The sequence below is a fragment of the Diabrotica undecimpunctata genome, chromosome 8, assembly GCF_040954645.1.
Source record: "Diabrotica undecimpunctata isolate CICGRU chromosome 8, icDiaUnde3, whole genome shotgun sequence".
NCBI lineage: Eukaryota > Metazoa > Arthropoda > Insecta > Coleoptera > Chrysomelidae > Diabrotica > Diabrotica undecimpunctata.
The window spans coordinates 98796133-98819117 of NC_092810.1; the positions used below are offsets into that span (position 1 = coordinate 98796133).

General features: G+C 32.5%; 2 protein-coding genes across 2 annotated transcripts; both read right to left on the minus strand.

Moving 5' to 3' along the window:
- Positions 1-269: 269 nt before the first annotated feature.
- LOC140449019 (ATP-dependent DNA helicase pif1-like) lies at positions 270-1298 on the minus strand. Its single transcript, XM_072542161.1, has one exon. The coding sequence runs from the start codon at positions 1296-1298 to the stop codon at positions 270-272; it is 1029 nt and encodes a 342-aa protein (XP_072398262.1).
- An 8455-nt stretch (positions 1299-9753) lies between these two features.
- Positions 9754-21118, minus strand: LOC140447787 (uncharacterized). Its single transcript, XM_072540644.1, has 2 exons — positions 20230-21118; positions 9754-10297 (listed from the first exon to the last, which is right to left on the minus strand). The coding sequence occupies exons 1-2, from the start codon at positions 21013-21015 to the stop codon at positions 9854-9856; spliced, it is 1230 nt and encodes a 409-aa protein (XP_072396745.1). The 5' UTR covers positions 21016-21118; the 3' UTR covers positions 9754-9853.
- Between the last annotated feature and the right edge of the window lie 1867 nt (positions 21119-22985).

The window sequence follows — 22985 nt, forward strand, 5'->3', positions numbered from 1 at the left end:
GATTTACTGGGTTGAGATCAATGCTAAAAACTTCAGCGTTGATTATTAAAATATGTACCTGGAATATGATATCAATGTATCAGGCTAGAAAACTTTACTATGAAGTGAAATTTATTATGAATACTAGCTGACCCGGCGAACTTTGCTCCGCCTTAATGGCAATAAATAAGCAGATTGTGTTTTTTTTATTGGAAAAAATACAAAAAAAAATTAAATAACTACATTAATCATTCATTATTATTTCTGTATTTTAGTACATAGGTTGCTCTTCACTTAAGTACCTTGTGATACACGACATTTTTTGTTTTATTATCAGGCGCAAAAACAAACAACACAGATGGTCTTCCGACCCGTGAACATGCCACGTATAATTGACCATGGGAAAAACATGAATGTTCTAGATTTAAACCACAAACTTTTAAGGATTGGCCTTGTGATTTGTTGATGGTCATGGCAAATGCAAGACGTATCGGAAATTGAAGTCTTTTAAATTCAAACGGCATATCGGTTGGGATCATCGGGATCCTCGGAATGAGAACTTCCTCACCTTTGAATTTTCCTATCATTATCGTAGCGTAAATTACATTGTTCATCAATTTACTAACCACCAAACGCGTACCGTTGCACAGTTTTGGTTGGTTTATGTTTCGAAGCATAATTACTACGGAGCCAACCTTTAGGCGTAAATTGTGCGGTGGTAAGCCAGGCACGTCCAAAGAGTTTAAAAATTCAATTGGATAGTTGGTGGCTTCATCTTCATTTGTGACGCAGTCAATAGATTTGAATGAATGCATTGTTCCAATGATCTTATTTTGAATTATACAGTTCAGGTCATCTACATCTTTATTCTTAGCCGCTAAAATTGCTCGCTCACTCAACCATTCATTATTTTTATAGTTAGAAATAATATTTGGAAATACATTGTTGATAAGTTCGTCTTTTGATGAGACAAAATTACAGAAATTATTTGGAAATGATATTAATCCGCTCGATTCATCGACAGGTACTTGACCATTACCGATAGTCAGCAATTGCTCCGAGAAATCTTCAGCACATGTATCATTAAGCAATGTAACTCTCATGTTTGTTGTCAGCTGCAGTTTCTTTACATAGCGCCATAGATTTGACGATTTGAGGCAAGCGTTTATTTCATCGGCAGCCGTAGATCTTGGAATTACTGGCAGTATTTGGCGGAAATCGCCAGACAGTAAAATCATTGCTCCTCCAAAACATCTCGAGTCATTGCGTAAATATTTTAATGTTCGGTTAAGTGCTTCTAACGCACGTTTATGCGCCATTGTGCATTCGTCCCAGATGATGATTTTCGATGCCGCTAAAACTTTGCTGAGTGTTTTGCAATATTACACGTTGGTTCTTCAATAGTTTGAAGATTTAACGGTAATTTGAATGCTAAATGAGCCGTACGGCATCCTTCTAACAATGTGGCTGCTATTCCAGAAGAAGCAACTGCAACCGCTATGTTGGATCTCGCCCAAACAGTTGCTAAAACTAATGACATAAGGAATGTCTTGCCAGTTCCACCAGGGGCATCTAGGAAATATAAACCACCATTTTCATCAGCGATTGCCTTCATTAAAGTATCATAAACTTCCTTTTGTTGGTAATTCAACAGGGGTACATTCCTTTGAACTACTAAATCTAATTCCTGGTGATCATATTCACGTTCCCGTTCCAATTCTCGATTAAATGCGTCATTCATTTCACGATTTGGCGCTGGCATTCCTAACCTGATTAATAAATTACCGCACATGAGGTAACACATATCTTCGATCAAGATTAAAGCACGATTATGTATCTCCTCATTCATCTCAATATCGTGATTTCTGGAACTGACACAACTTTGATGTAAAATATCTTCTGACATACTATCCTTGTATTTGTGCCACAGGTTACATGGGTTTGATGGAAAACATGTCGAAATTATGATTGCGAATAATGTGCGTATCTGACTTGGAGATGCAGAGATAATGGCTTCAGCGATTGTCGTATCCCCATGATTATCGTTTTCTAATAAGTTCAATTCTTCATATGCAGCACGATATGTTGGGAATATTACACCATTAACAGTTCGTAGTATCTCAAATGAAGTTGACCCACGCACATTTACCAGCAACAACCGCAAATAGAAACATTCATCATGCTTTGGATGAACTGTATACATACGACCAAGAGCATCAGTAGAACGCACATCTGGATACCCAGGAACCGCATCACCTTGCTTCCGTCTTTGAAAATTCTTGGATGAAGCATTCCAAGTATAATAACGTGGCATCTCCATGTAAAGCAAAGTTCGTGCAAACTGATCGCTTTGGCAGATTGCAAAAAAACTGGTCAATGTAGTTGCTGGAGGTGTTTCAGCACGTTACGTAGCATTCGAAGCCGTGAAATATACTCGTTGACCATTCTCCAGATGCACCGCCAAATGCATAACAGTAGGATGACGTTCGTGAATTGGAAATGCGAATATACGCCAAATCGCTTCATTACAGTTCACATAACGACCAACTTGATAGCGTGAAATTTCATCGTTGGTGTTTGGGGATTGCAATCCAAAAACCGTCATATCACTGCCTTTCGTGACATATTTGCAAATATATTTTATGGACTTAACTGAATTGCAGTATTCAACGTTGCAATGTGTCTTGAACGTTTAGAAATAAGTGGCGAATATTTAACAATCCAACTGTTGTCGACAACGAAATCCATTCTTTTCACTTTCGTTGTCGATATCGACGCCGATACAGCGGATACCCATCGTTGCCAGTGACAGTCTCCGCCGTTAATTTCCGTGGATATCGTTTAGAGCACTTTCCATCGACCATGCAACGTGATTGGGGATTGATGGTACCACACGGTCCATGAATCATATTAGTAGTAACAACATCATGTAGGTCTGGATCGACTTCATGATCAGGAATCTCGGCACATATGATATCATCTATTTGGTCAGGCTGAATTCTTTCCACTAACCAAATAAGAATGTGTGCGTGCGGCAGGCCTCGCTTTTGCCATTCGATTGAATACATCCAGCATCGAGTATCTCCAAAGACGAGTTGTTTACAGTTGTTTAACAATAAAGTTCATCAGGGACCGAATTTTTTGCCTGAATATACGTGCTGTGATGTCGTGTCTATCATTTGATGTTTGTCCGGGAAGCAACAATTGAGTAATTTCTATCCATTTTGGATTACAGGTAAAAGTAATAAAGAGATCTGGCCGGCCGTAATGACGAACATATGTCATTGCATCTTGTGCATATTCTTGCCTATGACGTGGGCTACCAATGTACGTCGCGGCAGAATAGTTAATCGACCAATATTAGCTGCATTTCCTTCAGTACTAACTGCATCACGTAAATGGATGTACTCCTCAGAACGCAGTTTGGCTTGGTTTAACCTAATAAATGTTAATCGTTCCGTTTCTATTTTTACATACATGTCAACGCAATACTGCTGAAACAATCGACGAAACCGCAGCAAATAGTTGTCAGCATTTTGACGAATCATCAAACGATATGCATAATAATTCATTGAGCTAACTTTCTTAGTGTAGTTTCTTCACCTGAAATTAAAAATTTAATAATTAACCATTTCAAAGACAAATAATACAGACATTAACCATTATTAAGATACTGATACTTTATCATTCAATGGATTTATCATTTTAATATTAAAATAATATCCATCTTCTCCTTGCCAAAACATCAGTGGGTATTGCAATGCGTGATATCGATGAGTTTCAGATATTTGTTGCAGTTGCCCAGTATCGCGACGTGTAAGCACAATATCGCGTTTTTCCAATTGTTCACCAACAATCAGGATGGCAACTTTGTCTACTGTTGGAGCATTAAATGTGCGTTCGTGTGTTCCAGATGGTCGTTTATCTGCTTTGATGACAACTTTATAGTCATCATTTGGCATGCGCTCTAAAGTACTCTTAAACAACCTGACCAACGCATGATGTTCATGAAGCAGACACTGCAAGTCTTGAATAATTGCTCGCTTCATTCCTGCATTGATCCCTAGGCGTCGATCAAGTTGTTCTTCTATGTTGCCCATGAAATATATTTGTAAAAATTTATTCTGTGTATCTTTGAAAGGTAGTAATGATCCAATTCGATGGTGAATCTGTCCTTGTATCTACAAAATAAAAACCAGACAGTATTAACTGGGTTATAAATACTTTTTCTGTGGGAGAGTAGAGTTCAGTATTAGCAAATATAATACATACCAATAGATAAAGTAAGTTATTCTTTAACTACATTCTACGTAAGTACAAAAATAAATACCTTAAATGTCGGATTAAATTCTCCTTCTTCGATAATGTCGGCCCCAAATGACGTCATTTGGAAACAACTATTGTATTTTCGAGTATTTGCAAGAAAGTGGCGTGATTCTTGTGTTTCGCCACAAAGCAATGAATACAATGGCTCATGTGGCGAAGTCAACACTGGCAATTTCACTTTACCATTAAGGCAGCATAATCCAGGCGTTTCTCCGGAAAACTTTAATGCACCACAATACTCACAAACAACGTCCATTTGCCCAATGCAAACGCTAGGATGCAAGCTGTAATCATTGCTGCAATCGTATCGAAACGCTGCTCGATTCAAATCAGCTAAATATCTTGTTCTGCGTTGCAAATTATCTATTTGTTGCCTTCTGTCGTTCGCTCGACGATTCTGCATTGCCAACCGAGCTGTTTCACGGGCTACTTCACTTTGCTCTCGTGATTGAGAAGCACGTAGTCGAGCCATACTATCGCGGCCCTGTTCACGTGCAATTTCCTGTTCTTCTTCAGTCCTTTCATTTGCAGTATTTTGTATTCTTCTTGCATTACGGCGTTGTCGGGAAAGACTCGATCGTCTTGGTCGCGGCATTATTAATTAAACTTCACTTCACTTCAATCCACTTGTTAATTATTTATTTAATAGAAATAGTTTTAATATTGATTTCTTACAAATATCAAATTGTCATCCATACGTCATTACATAGTTGTCATTTTACGTCAATTACATAGCTGTCATTTGCGTTTTGTTATTCCAAGTCTGATTCTTTTTTGTTATACCACGTTTTATAGTGACTGACGTTTCATGTCAAGTCACACGGGAACGATGTCGAACGGGATAAAAAGTATCCTATGTCCGTCTCCTAGCTCTAAGCTACCTCCCTACCAATTTTCAGCCAAATCTGTTCTGCTGTTCTTGAGTTATAAGTGGTGTAACTAACACGACTTTTTTTTATATATATAGATTATGAAAATTTCATAATACCATTCAAGAAATAACCAGACTTGAAGTAGGTATAATGGGCATAAGTGAAATGAGATGGCCAAGGGCAGTGGTACTGGTATTGTTGACAACCATATTGTATACCACTCAGGAAATGATAACAGTCAACATATGTATGGGGTTGGAGAAATCGTATCTACTCAATTACGTCAATATGTTACAAATGTTATACCTGTTTCTGAAAGATTAATAATAATCCAACTGAATACTCTTCCAGTCAAACTAAATGTTTTACAAGTGTATGCCCCAACCAGCGATAAACCAGAAGAAGAGGTAGATTTTACGAGGTAGGTAATTCTATGAGTTGTTGATAAATTTACTTAAACAAATTAAAAAAGAAGATATAACTATTATTATGGGTGGCCTGAACGAAAACATTGCTAAAGAAAAATGCGGTGAATTTATTGGTGATTGGTGTAGAGAAATAAAAGGGGACAAAGAATAAAACTATTTGTAGAGAAACAAGAATTTGCAATATTAAATACGTTCTTCAAACTACTACCAAGATACTATACTTGGGTGTCTCCGCAAGATCAACCATAAAATATTATACTGAATCAGATTGGTAGAACATATTATCATATCATGTTCTTGTTATTGGTAAATTTGGATTTAAAAATGTTACAACAAAGAATAGTTATGAAAAATGTGATATCAGAAGTTTATTTTGTACTCAACCAGAGTCAATAAATCAAAATTTATTTTATACTTAATCAATTTTTATCTATAGTACCCTATGAGATCTTGTATGTCGCTATACGTTCATTAATAATAATTTAATATACTGTGTAGTACCCTTTTGGTAGTCGCCTTGTTCGTTATTTTATTTTAATATATTCGGTATATCCTCTCCTTTCATTTGCTATGTCACATGTGAGGATTCGATGAGTTGTTTATTTTATACTCAGCCAGACACTTTCTTTAAGTCAGTAAATCAAAAGTCTTATAGTAAATCTATTTTTATCTATAGTGTCTTATTATATCTCGTCTGTCTTTATACGTTAATTAATAATGAAGATACTGTGTAGTGCAATTTTATTAGTCGCCTTGTTTATTTTTTCTATCTAAATATATTAGTTATACCCTACCCCTTCATTTGCTATGTGGAATGTAAGAATCTGATCAGTTGTTATCAGCCTGAGACTTTCTTTAAGTCAATCAATCACAATTTGTGTTACAGTAAATCTATTTATATTCATAGCGCCTTCGTATGTCTCGTATGTTGCTATACGTTCAACAATAATGAAGGTACTGTGTAGTTCCCTTTTGGTAGTGGCCTTGTTTGTTTTTTATATCTTAATAGATTCTTTATATCTTTTTCATTCATTTGCTATATCGCATGTTAGAATTCTATCATCTGTTTATATTGTGCTACCAGAGGACTTCTGGTGTATAAATCAAAACGTGTCTTTTTTATAATCAACTTTTATAAACAGCCCTTTGTTTATTAATAACGAAAATGTTTTGTAGTGTCCTTTTGGTAGTCGCCTTTTTTGTGTTTTGTTACTTTTAATATATTCGTTATATTCTCCCTTTTCATTTGCTATATCGCATGTTAAGATTCGTTCAGTTGTTTATTTTGTACTTAACCAGAGGCCTTCGTTAAGTCAATAAATCAAAATTTGTCCATTTTTTAAATTATTTTTATCCATAGTGCCCTATGACATCTCGTATGTACCTATACATTCATTAATAATGAAAACACATGTGTAGTGCTCTTTTGGTAGTCGTCTTGTTTGTTTTCTATCTTGATATATTCGATGTATCCTTACCTTTTCTATAACGCACCACAAGCTCCAATGGGACTAATAACAACGGATATATGATGTAATGTTTTTTTGGCAATGCCGCAATGATTGTTTTTTCTATCCCAACATATTCGCCACCCCCCCTTCTTTCCAATGGTGTATCATACGTCACCATCCGCCGAACTATTCTACCCCTACCACAAATCGATAAAAAAAAGCAGAATGAACATGAATCAGCATTTTTTTATGGGATTTCACATGTAAAATAAAGCAGAAACGACGTAGCAGCCTTTTTACAGCTACAGCTTTTACTTAATTGTTATTTAGTTTTACGGAATTCTGTATAGCTTGATTTATTTTTATTTATATCTATTTACCTTGATTTAATATTGTTAAATTTATTAAGTTTTATTTAATTTTATTGAATATAATTTAATTTTATATAATTTTATTTAATTTATAACTTTTCATTCTTTTGTCTTTTTTATTTTTTTTTTTTTGTCTTGTCTTTAAATATTAAATGTAATTCCTTACACATTCATTTTTATGTCTCTTGTGAAGTCTAGGAAACCTTTCCAAAATTTTGTTTAATATTTAGTATCTGTTGTCTTGAGATAGATTTTAGTTATGCTTTTTGTAAGATTTATTGTGATAATAATTCTTACGACTTTATTTGAGAATTTTATTACTTTTCCTTATGAGAAATGGATATATGTGTATTATTATGTATCTAGTAAAGGAAGAAGTAATTACGAATTAAAGTTTTTTTGTATGAAATTAGGAAGACATTGTAATTATTTAATTTGTTATGCTTTACTTTTCTTATGTGCAGTACTTTATATTTTTTTGTGATTTATGTTTCGTCTTCTTTTTTTTTATTCGTCAGAAAATTAATAATATTGTAGCTTATGTTAGATGCAGTTAATTAGTTTATATCATCTTTTTTTTATGGGTGCGACATATTTTATGTTGTCGTTTAATAATATCGTTTCCCTCTGATTTTATTACCAATTTTTTTTACTGTAAAGAGTAGTATTGTTTTAATGATTTTCCTGTCTTGTAACTTTAGATCTGTGTGTGGTCACATATCGTAGCAGATATTTTATTGTGTTGTGTTTTAGGTTTTTGAGTATCAGAACATTTATTGTGGTTTTCATTTTCGTTTTTTTTAAGATGCGATGTGAGACACAGAGATGTGTGTACTCTGTAGTCTTCTGTCTTGTAATATATATATGTACGTTTAGGATGCGGCATATAAATATGTTTTTTTGCCACACAATTCAGAGCAAAAGCAAAACAATGAAATCAAAAAACAAAAGGAATAATCTACGATAACACAATACTCAGCCGACCGTAAAGTACTAAAAAAAAACAGCGGCAAGAAAATAATTTTTAAAGACATAATGTCAAATAGTGGCAGGGAAACTTGGAATATGAACAAAATACAAGACGATATTACGTTGAATTTCAGGGAGGGGCGTCAGTTTGTTTCAAAGAACCTTTGAAATGGTTAGTACAAGAAAATGATTGGAAAAAGTGAACAAATACAGAAGTTGAACAGTCCTATAGAAAATTGTCTATTATCCAGGTAGTTAGGTAAAGAAGAAAAAAACAAAGAAGTTTATTAGATTGTTCACCAAAAATAACATATGGCAAATTTACATTAAGTTTAATTTTGGCACATTACTTTATTTAAAATTTTACTAATTTGATTGGTTTACAATTACAAATCAAATAAACTCACGGACAAAACTATTGAATATTTTGGAATTTTTTAATTCTCTTTTATAGTCTGTAACAGATATTCAGTGGATTATCGACAACTTGAAAATTTTTCTTTTTTACTGATGAAACCAGAATCCCATTATATAAGCCAGATGGTCGAAACCACGTCCACAGAAGAGTTGGATAACGATTCGCTACCTGCAATCTTGCATAGACCGTTAGTTTTGGAGGTGGTGGCATAATGCTTTGGGCAGGTATTAGTTAGGGGGGACGCACCGCACTTGTCGATCTGATTGGACGGATGACTGGTGACACTTACGTTCAAAATATCCTGCAAGATCATATTTTGCCATATGTTGGTTACGTTGGATATGACCGATTTATGTTAATGCACGATAATGCTCGACCCCATACCGCTGCCATAGTGAGTAATTATCATGAGATTGAAATTCGAAGATTGGATTAGCCACCATTTAGCCGGATTTAAATACAATAGATCACATGTAGAATCAGCTAAAACGCCGCATATGACAAAGAAATCCCTTTACAAATACGATAGAGCAGGTTCGACTTGCTGCACCGTATGAATGGAATGCAATTTCCCAAAAGTGTCCAAAATTTACTTTGCAAGCATACCGAGAAAGATGCAAGCAATATTGAGAGCTAGAGTTGGCAATACTCGTTACCGTTCATGCACATGTTGTAATTAAAAAGACTTGTTTAAGCAATTCAAATTAGCATTTAAGTTGAGAGTAAAAAAAACTTTTTAATTTAACATTAAGCATTTTTTTTCAATTTACTTCGCATAAAAACTTAAAATTGATCATTAAACATTGTTAAAATAAAATCTTTTTTAAAATAAACGACTTTATTGACCAGAATTTATTTTCAAATAAAGAAAAATTATAAAATTACAAAATATTCGATATTTTTGTCCATGAGTATTTTTATTAGAATTACAAAAAACTGTTCTATTGAAAAATTACTTTATTCAAAACTATTGTTACAAATATCTGTACTTTCATAGTCGATCATTAATACTACCAAAAAGTCCATTATAGTTTTGAATTTACACAAATAGACCGTTGAAAAAGCTGTCCACTAATGCTACCAGACGTTGCAAATATTTGTCCCGTGATTTTAGTTTCAGGTCATTATTAAAACCTTCAAAGAACTCGTTGGTTTCTTCATCAAAAAGAGCTGGTGCGTCATCATTATTAATATATGCCATTTCTAAGAAGGCTTGTGTCACAAAACTGCCATAGGGCATGTATATTTTTAAATGTTCTTCGAAAATGCTTCGCGGAAATACTTTGTCAGCGTCACTACCTAATTGTTTTAGATATGAGCAAAACTCAGTATAGTAATATTCTACAAAATCTTTAAGTTTTGGAACTTCAGTTGGTGGTATATTGATGTGTAGAAAAAGAGAAATGTCGATAACTGGTGAATGAAGACAAACTGCTTGGAAATCTATCAAAGCCATGCGCAGTGGAACTGTTTTATCGTCACCCTAAAAAAAAAGTATTAATTAATAATTGATGGATTCGACTGTTACCTGATGGAAATTCGTTTTATGTAACAATAAAACACTGAAAACTTTGTTTTCAAAACTTCCATAAAATTTATTTTAAACTCTTAACACTACAGCTGTTTCGGCTGATTGCCTTTCTCACTACATATTAATTAATAAGCAACTAACAACCATATCTTTTAGATTTGGATAATATCGATCCTTATAGTAATAGGATCGATATCATCTATCCTAAAGTACCAACAAATAACTAATATTTTTCATATAATTAAGAAAACTAGATACCTTGGACATTTATTGGGAAATCAGAAAATATAAGTTATTGAAAGTTATATCAAAAATATCAAAATTAAGGTCTTACAAAACAACTCCTACAAAAACTAAGGAAGTCTCATACAAATCATCAAATTTACAAACAAATTAATAAAGTATGGAGGAGAGATTCTAGAGGAAAAGTTAGACATATTACACGAGAATGTTTTATATTATCTTAAAATTTCAAATAAAAAATGGCGGACGAACAGGAATAGGACATACATTCTAGGTTATCTCTCAAAAACAATAAAATACATGACACATGATAGAAGAGACTTGACAGTCTTGGCATAATGTCAAAAAAAAAACAAAATGATAATGAGGAATAAGAACTACAAAATTTTTTAATTTCTAATCGTTTTTAAACTCTCAAATTAACAAGGTGGGGACGATCATTATCTAATGTGAACTTATTTTAGATGTATATGTTTGTATTTGTGTATGTGTTGGCTATAAGAAACCATCAGCAGTTACACTCTAATTAAAAAATATTGCCTTTTTTGACAAAGTCCACAAATTCTTAAAGATAAGGGTTGTATACAACAGAAGGAATAGGCAAAAAATTTTATAACTCGGTTCTTCCAACAAGAGCTGAGGTTATATATAGTGGCTTTGTTCAAATAGCCTGAACGCATGGGTTATGCTCCAAAAGAGATATAACCAGCATCAAACTCATAACGCATTGAGATAATTCTTTTTACTGCTATATAAGCATTATCCAGGTTTAGCCATACGGCTAGGGTAAAAGTCACTTATCTCAGATACCAACGGTATTAAAAGGATTAAGCTCTGGTGGGGCTCTTTTCATGTTATCGAGCCCTAGGTGACTTGGTATGCTGGAGTATCTCCCAAAAATTTTCGTACACATCTGGACGTCGCGACGAGTACAGCTTTTTGCATGGTCTTATAGAGATGTTGATTTAGACCTAGCTTTTTAATATTTGCTAGGAGGTTCTTCAGAATTACTTTAGCAGTAAAAAGAATAATCGGTATCGTCTTACTACTTTTTAATAACTAGTACAAGATCTGGTCTATTGTGTACTATTGTTTTGACTGTGAACATAATGCGGTCCCAATATAGCTTAAAGTTGATATTTTCAAGCATACTATGTGAAACGTATTAAAATAATATGTAAGATGGTTTACTTGGAGAAGTTCCAGTTTGATAGCTACTTCTTGATGAAGAATTTTTCCTAATGAATCATGCCGTTCCTTGTATACAGTTGCAGCAAATGCCTGATAGCCCCCAGTATAATGTTGGATGGTTTCTTGGGCTGGACATCCATATCGGTATTTGTCATTTTGGACTTTAGGATCTTTGATGATATATCTAAGGTAATTTTGTGTTGATATTACTCAATCGTGAATGGCAAGTAATGAACCTTCTATTTCAGGGAACAGCTTTTCTGAGGTCAGCCAATAGTTCGACGCTATATTGTCGACATAGTATTAACTGACTTTATTGGAATGTTGCATGTGGTGAGCTTTACTTATCTAGGTGCGCATTTTTTCTTCCTTAGATGGTTTATGCGCATTTCTGGTTCCCTCAATTTGATTGGTATTGTGTCATCTACTGCATAAATCGCGCGATGTAGAGTAGATATCTCAATCTGCATCTTAAAATAAGTTCTTAAATTAGTAATATATTCTTCTAACTGCTCACTTGTGTCCATAAGTCCTCGTCCTCCCAAATGCAGCAGTAATGTCGTTCTTTCTACTGCATTTCGAGGATGGTGTTTTTGTGCCTTTGTGAGGTGTGCTCGTACTTTTCGCTAAAGATTTTTTATATCTATTTTGTCAACTTTACAATATCAAATGAGTGGCTAATCACGAAACAAGTATCGGCGTTTAGTGCCTTAAACGAATTTTTACCGTTAAGGTGTAAGCGAAGCAGCTCTTTTACCCTTCGTATAAACTCAGTAGTTATCTTAATTTTCGTTTGCTTATGGTCAATCTTCCACGCTTGCTTTATTTCGAGGTATTTATACATATCATTTTGTATTACATATAACAATAACTACGGTTTGTTTTTTAACCAGGAGAAGTAATTTAAATTTACAGCGCCGTAATGCTTGTTTGTAATTGGTCCAACCGCAGGCAAGTTTACTCCACTAAATTATGACATTTTGACACTAATGACATTTATGAAATTTTAAAATTCAAAATTAATATCGACGATTTTTTGTACTTTCTACGTTATTCCTATAATTTTTAGATTTTTTATTTGCATTTATATAAAAAACAGTTCTTTTCAGAAATATTTAGCGACGTATTAGTATTATTAACATAACAATATGGATTCAATGCCAATACTAGTGGTAATTATCCTTCCCGACTTAAAAAACTTCGAGTAGATTTGGGTCATTTATTTATTTATTGCCACATATTGGTCGCAGTGCTCCTGTAGGGATCCTTTTCCAAGTTAATGCTCCTTTTCTAACTTGGCTGCACCGTACTAAAGACGACCAATAGTCAGAAATACGTATATATTGTTGCCTTCCATCTTATATATTAATGTGATATTAAAAGTCAGAGGTGCGCCAAGCAATTAATTAGCTAATTAATTAATTAATTAAACTTATTTAAATGATGCAATTATGATTTTATCACACTATTTAATTCTCTTATCTCAGGGTTATATTCGTTCTTCAATATCTATGCTTTACATATGATAGGTAAGGTCCATGGGAATACCGAAATAATAAACATATATGATACAAAATTATATATTGAAATAAAATTCACACTCAAATATCTTAAACAAAAATTATCTCATACAATGATTATCAAAATTTTGTTCTACGTACGTGAACATTCAAAAATTAATGTTTTATACTATATAAATTAAGATTTCAAATCAAAATTGTTGTTCTATATCTCCTGATAAATATTTCTACCTTTTCTGAAGCAATTAAAAGAAAAAAAACTTTGTTAATAAAAACAACTGACGAATGGTAATAAAAAAAACTATCTCTCTGAAGATGAGTTGTCCCAATCCTTGTTCCTTGTAGCCTACACAATCTATTCTTCGCAGTTCCCTAGGTAATCAGCAATTTTACAACAAATTATTGCGAGCCTCCCGTCTTCAATGATCTCCTTCAGATGCACGTATCGTTCAAAAGACGCTAGCCTCTTCTTTCCACCCTTGGAAAACAACTGATTATCTTTTTTCCCTCTAAAATCTAGCTAAACTCTCCTTCCTACATAAATCTCCCACTTTTTCCACTCTTTGCCAATCAAAGTTCGTCATATTTATCCCCATCTACCATTTAGATAACAAACAACAACCTTAACTACAATTATAACTTTTCTAAAAACTATTGACATGCTAATCGTTTCTACAAATTCTTAAGAACTAACGGAGAAATATAATTTCTAAATTCTACCCTATTGTCTTATTCACTGTACAAGTCCATTTGGAAAAGCCGGTCGTATTGTTTATTGCACTTAAGCTCCGTCACTCGAATATATTTTACAAAGAAAATAATTTATGCATATCTTTAAATTTTGTTTACTACAGGTAATCCAAAGATTTTCATTTCTTCGAAATATCTTTTATAGTTTATTAGGTGAATTATTTGACTTATAATATTTTGTACTTTGAAATATTAAGAGCAAACCAATATTATTTTGTATTTTTATGTATTTATATTTTTACATAGCATAACAACTCTCCAGGATATCTTGAAAATTTATTTAGATGGTCTATTTAGTAATTTTAATTTTATCTTTGGCAGATAAAATGAATCATAACAATATATATATATATATATATATATATATATATATATATATATATATATATATATATATATATATATATATTAGGAAAAGGAGTACGACTTTTGAATTCCAGAATAAATGTAGTTCATTATGATAGTGGAGGGTTCTCGGTCAAATGTTGGAGAATAAAAGTAAGGAGATTAGCTGCTTCATCCGTTTATTGAAGACGTTTTGTATATTAATTCATGCACATCATCAGTTCTTTTACAAATTATTGAAATAAGCAGTAAATGCAGTAATTATTTATTTAAATCATCAACAAGGTAAATAATTTATGAGGTATATAAATTATTAAATGTTTAAGTGTAAGTGTTTATGTAAATTATTCGAATGTTAAGTATGTAACACATTTCTAAAAACTGTCTTTTAGTTTTAATTGCAAAAAATTTTAACCTTTTCATAATTGACGTTAGCGATAGCATGTTGTGCCAGAGCACAAGTGAGCTTAGATAAATTAATATCACGGCGGTTGTGGTTAATCCACCCTTAAGTAAAAGTCCAGTCTGACCCATGTAACACGAGTTACATTTAGCATAGGTCATGTAGTAAACAAAATTAATTTGTTTTAGAGGGGACAATAAATAATTAAATAAATTAATAAACATAATAAATACATAATTACTTAAATATTAAATATTATAAAATATATATATTTTTAATTCCATTTACGTAGTTAATTTGTCGAATCTAGTGAACCATAGATTATTAATATGATTTATTCATCTGAATCATTAGTGCTCTATGCAAGCACCAGTTATATCCTCACAGGTTAATGCAAAGTTGAGATCCACATTAATGACAGAGGTGTTATTAAACCTTGTTCACTTCGTTGATGTTAACTTACACTAACTTTGGCAACACCCTGGTATGCAAAACTTTTTAGAATTACAGCTTTGTTAGCTTTTATGTTGTATCAAACATCATTGTTGCTTTTCAGGTATACTCGTATTCTTATGAGTTCACTCTGAAGTCGTTTAATACACTTTCAAACAAGTACTTTATGACTTTTTGGATCTCTTCATTATTGTAGCCTTAAAGTCTTCGCATGGTGTACCGTCGATAACATTACTGTGTCATTTACTGCTTATAATAAGCCGGTTAAATAATATTACCTAAAGTTAAATATAAACCATAGTAATGTCTCTTATAATTAATATTATCAGTGCTAATTTAGAACTTTGTTTGTCTTCCATCTTTTAAAATTTTTTTTATGTTACCTTCATCAAATTTTTTTACAATTCTGTTCTTTGAACGTTTTTTTAACCTTCACAAAACTGACTTTTTTCGATAACTTAAACTAAACGTTTTGCATTTTTCAATCGGTATGGTTCATACATTAAGCTATTTCTCTTCACGTCCATCTTATTATGCTGTATATCTTTTGTAAGATAAACCATGTGCAAATTTTTAGTATCTATAAATGCTTGCTTATTAAAATAATTTGTAGATGAACTGATAATGTGTATGAATTAATACACGAGACGTCTTCAATAAAAGAATAAAGTAACTGATATCTTTTCTTTTATTCTCCAACATTTTACGGAGAATTTAATAAGTAATATTAATTTTGGAACTAGATTTTAATATTCCATTTAAATGACCGTTTTAGCAGGTCATCCTTGCCTTTGTCAAGATTCTAAAATGTACAAGATTGAGAACAAAAAGTTATTAAAAAATGTATAAAATCTTACCAACCTAACCTAACCAAACATAAAGCGAGATACTAACATTAATCAATTGGCAGAGAGTAAAAATTCACATCTTATATCTCATTACTTACTGTCATTAATATATAATTATATTTACATGGGCATATGTTTGATGTTTTCGAAAGAGGTAAAGTAGAGATATGTTATAACTTTAAGAGTTTTTTGTGATGTGAATCACATGTTGTTTACGAGATACCATGTACTAACTGTAAAGGTGTCTAAATTAGGCAAACCAGTCAACTGCTTTAATCCAAAATTCGTTTCCAAAGACATGAAAATAACAAAATCACTGCACTCACAAAGAATGAGAATGAGAGGAAGCATAAATGGGACTTCGAAAGCATCAAAATTTTAAAAACCGAGCATAACAAAAACAAAAAGATGTACGAGTCAGTGAAAATTAAAAGAAACACTAACGCAATCAGTGATAAAAAAGATACAAAGAATTAAATCTCAATCTGATTTAAATGTAATTCGCCAAGATAGGTACGACGGATACGCAGGTATTGCAATCTTAATTAAAACAACCATACCATTTTGTCAAATAAATATTAAAAACAATTTTAACGATGAAATTTTAGTCTGCGGTGTTATCGTTAAAATTAATACAACAGAATAAGTTTTATATCTATATATAGACCACCTAAAATTCGTACTTCCAAAAACGATTGGATAAATATCTTCTCACAAGTCAAATCACCTTTTATAATTGGAGGAGATATGAATGCTCATAACTCACTGTGGGGCTCATTATAAAATGATGCAGTTGGTCACCAAATTGTTAGTAGTGTTGAGGATCTAGATCTTGTAATTTTGAATAATGGAAAACCTACCTATCTTCCTAGAAATGGTATGCAAGAATCGATGATTGACATTTCCCTCTGCACAGCTAATATAGCTAGTAAAATTACCTGGTCAGTTTTATCTGACACCTTAGGCTCCAATAATTTTGCTACAACTATGAATTTTTCAATAACCAACATATCGCAGGAAACAATTTATCCAAAAAGCAAATGGAATATCAAAAAGGGAAATTGGTCCCTGTATACATCCTTAATTGAAAACATGTTTTCCAATAAAAGTAGCTCCCTTAATACTTATGAAAATTATAACTTTCTAATAGATTGCATTAATGATGCTGCTATTAAATCTATTCCCCAATACAAAATTTTTAAATTCAAAAATCGTTCCCTTCCGCCATGGTGGGACCCAGAATGTGATCTGATAATTAATAACAGAAAAGAAGCATTAGCAGTTTATAAACATTCACCAAGCCTTGATAATTATCTAAAATGTCAGAAAATTACTGCTCATACCAAAAAGCAGCTGAAATAAAACAAAACGCCAAACAAAAAGCCAAAGCTAGTTGGATCAAATAGTGTTCTAATTTAAGCAAAAATACTTCTTCTAAGGAAATATGGTCACAAGCTAACAAAATGAACCGAAAATCACATAATAGTACAAAACCCTTCAATGATACTTTATTAGACGATATTTTTAATAGAGTATCTCCTCGATGGGTTCAACATTCGCCTACACAGCCTATACAAAGTCATCATTCAAATAATCACTTTCTGTTAAAACCTTTTACTAAAACTGAATTAGACTTCGCCCTTAAAAACCACAATAATACTTCTCCTGGAATCGATCATATAAAATACCCCATGTTAATCAACCTACCAGAGGTTGCAAAAAACCATCTGTTACATATCTTCAATGATATCATCCAAAATAACATAGTTATCGATTCCTTCAAAAATATCTTAGTCGTTCCTATCCTTAAACCCGGAAAGAATCCAAATATTGTGAGTTCATATACACCAACATCCTTACTCTCTTGCGTATTCAAAACCCTAGAAAGGCTTATAAAATTTAGATTAGATTGGTGGATACAAAAAGAGAATTTACTACCAGTAAACCAGTTTGGCTACAAAAGAGGTTTGGGAACTCTAGACTCTTTAACAACACTTGTTGTAGATGTACAGAATAACTTAACTAGGAATAACTATTTAATAGCCCTATTCTTGGATATTGAAGGAGCATATGAATCAGTTTGTTTGTCAATCTTGAAATTCAAAATGGTAAGTTTCTTTCATTTGCCAATTGCTTTCGTTAACACAATTATCGGTTTCTATACAGACAGGGTAATCTACGTCAGAGACCATAATAACAAACTAATAGGACCTCGATACAACTATCACGGCATATCAAAAGGCTCGGTATTATCGCCAATTTTATTTAATATGTACACCTCTGACATACATAATATGCAAATAAACAACATCCCATTTAAAATAATACAATATGCAGATGACTTTTGTGTCTATACAGAAAGTAAGAAATATGAAAACGGTATGCAAAACCTAAGCAGAGTATCGAGTTTTCTTTTCCCATGGTACTTAGAGAACGGCTTAAATTTATCAATTGCCAAATCAGCAGTATCTGTCTTTACAAGACACAACCTTTCTCTAAATCAAAATATACTTCTTGATAATTAATCTTTTACATTTAAAAACCATGTCAAATACCTGTGCCTTATACTGGATAAAAAATTGACTTGGAAACAACACATACAATATACTTATGCTGGATAGATGCAACAAAGGTAGTAATTTTCTTAGAATGATAACTAAAGTGTGGTGGGGTTGCGATGTTGAAATATCCTTATTGTTTTCCAGCGATTATATACGATCCATTATAGATTATGGTGCTACTCTTTAAGGTTCCGCGTCTAGAAATCTTCTAAGAAAAATTGACATTTTTTAAAATTATGCCTTAAGGGTCTGTTTAGGTGCTATGAGATCTAGAATTCGTTGCTTTCTTCCATAAAACAGAAGTTATAATACCCACATATAGTGACAACAACAAATTGGGCAACAATATTCTGAGATCTGTTTATAGTGATGCCATAGTTATATACACGGACGCATCTAAATCAATAGAAGGGACTGGCTGTGCCTATTTTCTACCCTCAGGAGGTTCTGAATTTAAGCTGTCAGTTTTAAACGGTAATTGCTAAAATTTTCAAATAAAAAACGAAGAATATGGATAAGTGAATGTTTCTAATTATGTAAGAAGTAAAACCAAAAAAATAGAATATCTGACTTCACTTTTATTTCAAAATGTTGGTCACTTTTTTAAAAATTAATGAAAATATTAACTTGAGAAATGAAATTTTATTTATAATAATATGTAAATTATCTTACTAGTATAAAAAAATATTATTAAACATACAAAAAAAATAAACATTTTATGTCTAACACCTGATAAAAAGAAAATACTTGAATATAACAGGTAAATAGTAGTTAATCTACAAAGACTTATAAAATGGCAAATACCACCTACAATTTTTTTTAAATAATGACATCAGCCCTTTCTTCTTTTTTTCTAATATCCCTGCTTTATTTTTGTAAACCTTTTTCAATTTTGGTTGATATTTTTTTGCTTTGATTCAATATCAACACATTATCATAATGTTCTTGCTGGTAAAAGGTTTTATAAAACAATATTCCAGGAAATCTTTTGTGATTTCTAAATGTTTTATATCAGAAATTTTTACGTGTTCGCCATTAGTATTATTGGGAAAAGAGTTTAAAATCATAATATCATCTGCTAATTGCTTCAGATCAAAAATGTCTCGATGACAAATTTCACCAACGTTGTACGGTTCTCCAGATTTTTTAGCAGTGCGTACAAGCGTCACATACTGATCAGGGATTTAAATGATGACGGGCGGGTAAAGAACCATGGACTCAACTGTATAAACACCAAACATCGACCTGCTTATTCAAGTATATTTGGATTCCAAGAAAACACTAACTACTACTTTAATAACTATTTTGAATTGTTGTATTATTTATTGGGCCCAAATTACATTTATTGTTTAAATTATATTTATAAAGAAGTAGACCTAGATAATAGATCAGTATTGTTTTGATTGTCTAATTAATAAATTATTGAATTGTAGCTCTGTCTGACTTGGCGCCACTACCGGCGTTCCGTTATGGGACGCCGCCAGTACAGCATTAAATAGTCTTGTATTTTAGTAACAAACGATATAATGGCAAAATTGTGTACAAAATCAGAAAATTATATATCACATACCTTATATTGAAACATCATATTCGCAGTATGGCAGTCAGTATGGATTAGTGCCTGATATTGGGAAATAGTATCACTCACTTCCATAAATCGGGTATAAATACTTTTATCGTTTATATACTTTTCATACACGATCGATAAATCAGATCTACCAGCTTCTTTTAGAGTTTCTACTAACATATGCGTCTTTGTGTCAAATATTGTTTTAAAGTTTGAAAATATCTCTTTTATTAACGAAGTACAGGTGTTGGATATATTTTCAAAAATTTCCTTCTTTTGATCTTTCAGAGCGAAAGACATGGCATGCAACTTTGCGTAAGATTTTAAGCCCATTTCCAGATGTGCAATATTCATGGGCTGTTCTCTTGGATGTAGCATGTAGCCCTCTTTCTTTAAATTTTCTAAAATAATAACTTCATTGTCGATCCCTGAAAATGCTTTATAACACTTAGGTACTATGTCAAAATGAACAGGAAGCTTTTTGTTATTCTGCAAATCCTGGTATTCTTTAAGAATAGTGCTGTAGAAAAACACTTCTCTCTTGCAAAGATCCTGCACTATAGAAATAGCTTTTTCTGATCCAGGATTCTTCTTGTTCGTTTTAACGACCAGATAAAGAACATCTTTTCCATTTATTGGCTCTTGTAAATCAATTTTAACAAAAAATAATTCCCCTATGTAACCCTCTCCTTTTTGGGTCGTATTTTCAACGGTAAAAGTAAAGTTTCCTGTACCGATAGAACGCTGGATCCAAGAATATAGTTCATCTTTGGTAAATGTCTCGACCATTCTTAACTCTTTTAAAATACTTCTTAAAGTTAATTGTACACTTTTAGGCACATCTACCGTAGTATCAGATATTTTAAATTAGCCACATATCAATGAGAAAAATCTTATCGTCTGCTATGTAAGTAGAAAAAAATTATCTGGCTTATCTAAAAATATGTATCTACTGTTATCAACAACTATATGATATCTACTACAAACAGAACTATTGATGAAAAATTATTCATAATATTGTGAAATATTATAAAATATATTTTTTATATATAATGAATATGCTAAATAAATAACAGATTAAACGATAATGTTATAAAGTATTAATATTATCTTACACACATACACAGATATTTACAGATCTTTTAAAGCAATCAAGATAAAAACTAAAGTTATCGGCCACTCTACCCGTAAAATAATTATTTAGTAATTAGTATTAATTGGTGTTCTAATTTTAATTTTAGCTGTTGTTACAAATATGTGTATGTAGCGAGAACACCATTTTGCTAAACTGTTAAAATCAATCGAAATATTAGCTTCAATTGCTTATCAAATAAAGTTAGGCTTACCAAAACCATTCGCAAAAATGCATTGCCTAAAGAAGGTACATGTTTTAAATTTTAAATACTTGTGTAAAGATTTACTGCTTCCATATCATCCTCTACTCTAATTTGATTTTCATTTATATTCACTCTTGTCTGTTTTAGTATTTTTAACATTTGTTTGCTTATTTATAATCCAATCTACTTGGCCACTTCTTTTAATTCTAAATATAGTAATACATTTTGGACCCTCAGATCCAAAATGGCAAATGCTGATAGAGACGTCAAGCCCAATAAACTATCCAAAACCTTTTTTTTTAACCTATTCTCTATCCTTCTATTGTTGGATGTAGGTCTCCCCCAGTTCTCTCCATCTTTCTCTATCTTGAGCTGTTCTCTCCCATATGGGACCTCCTTGTTTTCTGGTGTCATCTTTCCACCTCATCTGTGGTCTGCCTCTTGATCTCTTTGCATTGTATGGACGCCACTTTCCGATGGCATTGTTCCATCGTCCGTCTTGGAGACATTCATTGTGTCTAGCCCATTTCCATTTCAGTTTTGCTGCTTGTTCTATTCTACTGTCTTTGTTCTGGTTCTGATCCACTGGTTACGTTTTCTATCTTTAAGTGATATACCCAACATTTGTCTCTCCAACGCTCTTTGTGCCTTCCTTATCCTATCCAAATTGGCCTGTGTAAATGTCCATGTCTGTGCTCCGTAAGTGAGCACCGGTATTATACAGGAGTTATATACCTTGCTTCGTAAGTATAGAGGGATTGTTTGATTTTTTAGAACGTAAGAAAGTTTGCCGAACGCTGCCCATCCCATTCTTACTCGTCTCGATATTTCGGCTGTTTGATTTTCTCTGTTAGCTCTTATTGCTTGTCCTAGATAGATATACTCATTTACCTGTTCTATTTTTTCTGTTTGTATTTTTATTGTCTCTTGGTCTTCCGTGTTTGTCATTACTTTTGTTTTGTTGAAGTTAATTTTTAGGCCTTTTTGCAATGATTTTTCATGAAGTTCATTCAGCATTAATTCTAGTTCTTGTCGTTCCGAAGAGATCAGGAGTATATCATTCGCATATCTAAGGTGATTTAGGTACTTTCCGTTAATACATATTCCTCTGTTTTCCCAATCTGTTAATTTTATTATATCTTCGAAGGTCAAGGTAAACAGTTTAGGTGAAATTATATCGCCTTGTCGAATTCCTCGTTTAACTTTTATATTATGAGTTATTAATTTGTCGTCCAGAATTACGGTCATGGTTGCGTTTTGGTAAATATCATGTATCAATTGTCGGTATCTTGAATCTATGCTACTATTGACCAGAGCTTCTTCCACCGCCCAGTGTTCAATGCTGTCGAAAGCCTTTTCATAATCTACGAATGCTAAGTACAGCGGTTAAGATTTTAAGCGGATGTAGATGGTCGATTGTGC

What these genes read in the sequence shown, in the direction of transcription:
- LOC140447787 (XM_072540644.1), bottom strand. Translation starts at nt 21,015, where the DNA reads ATGGTCGAGACATTTACCAAAGATGAACTATATTCTTGGATCCAGCGT. An exon ending in ATATGATGTTTCAATATAAG is followed by an intron (nt 10,298 to 20,229) that starts GTATGTGATATA and finishes CTTTTTTTTTAG; the next exon opens with GGTGACGATAAAACAGTTCC.
- LOC140449019 (XM_072542161.1), bottom strand. Translation starts at nt 1,298, where the DNA reads ATGGCGCATAAACGTGCGTTAGAAGCACTTAACCGAACATTAAAATAT.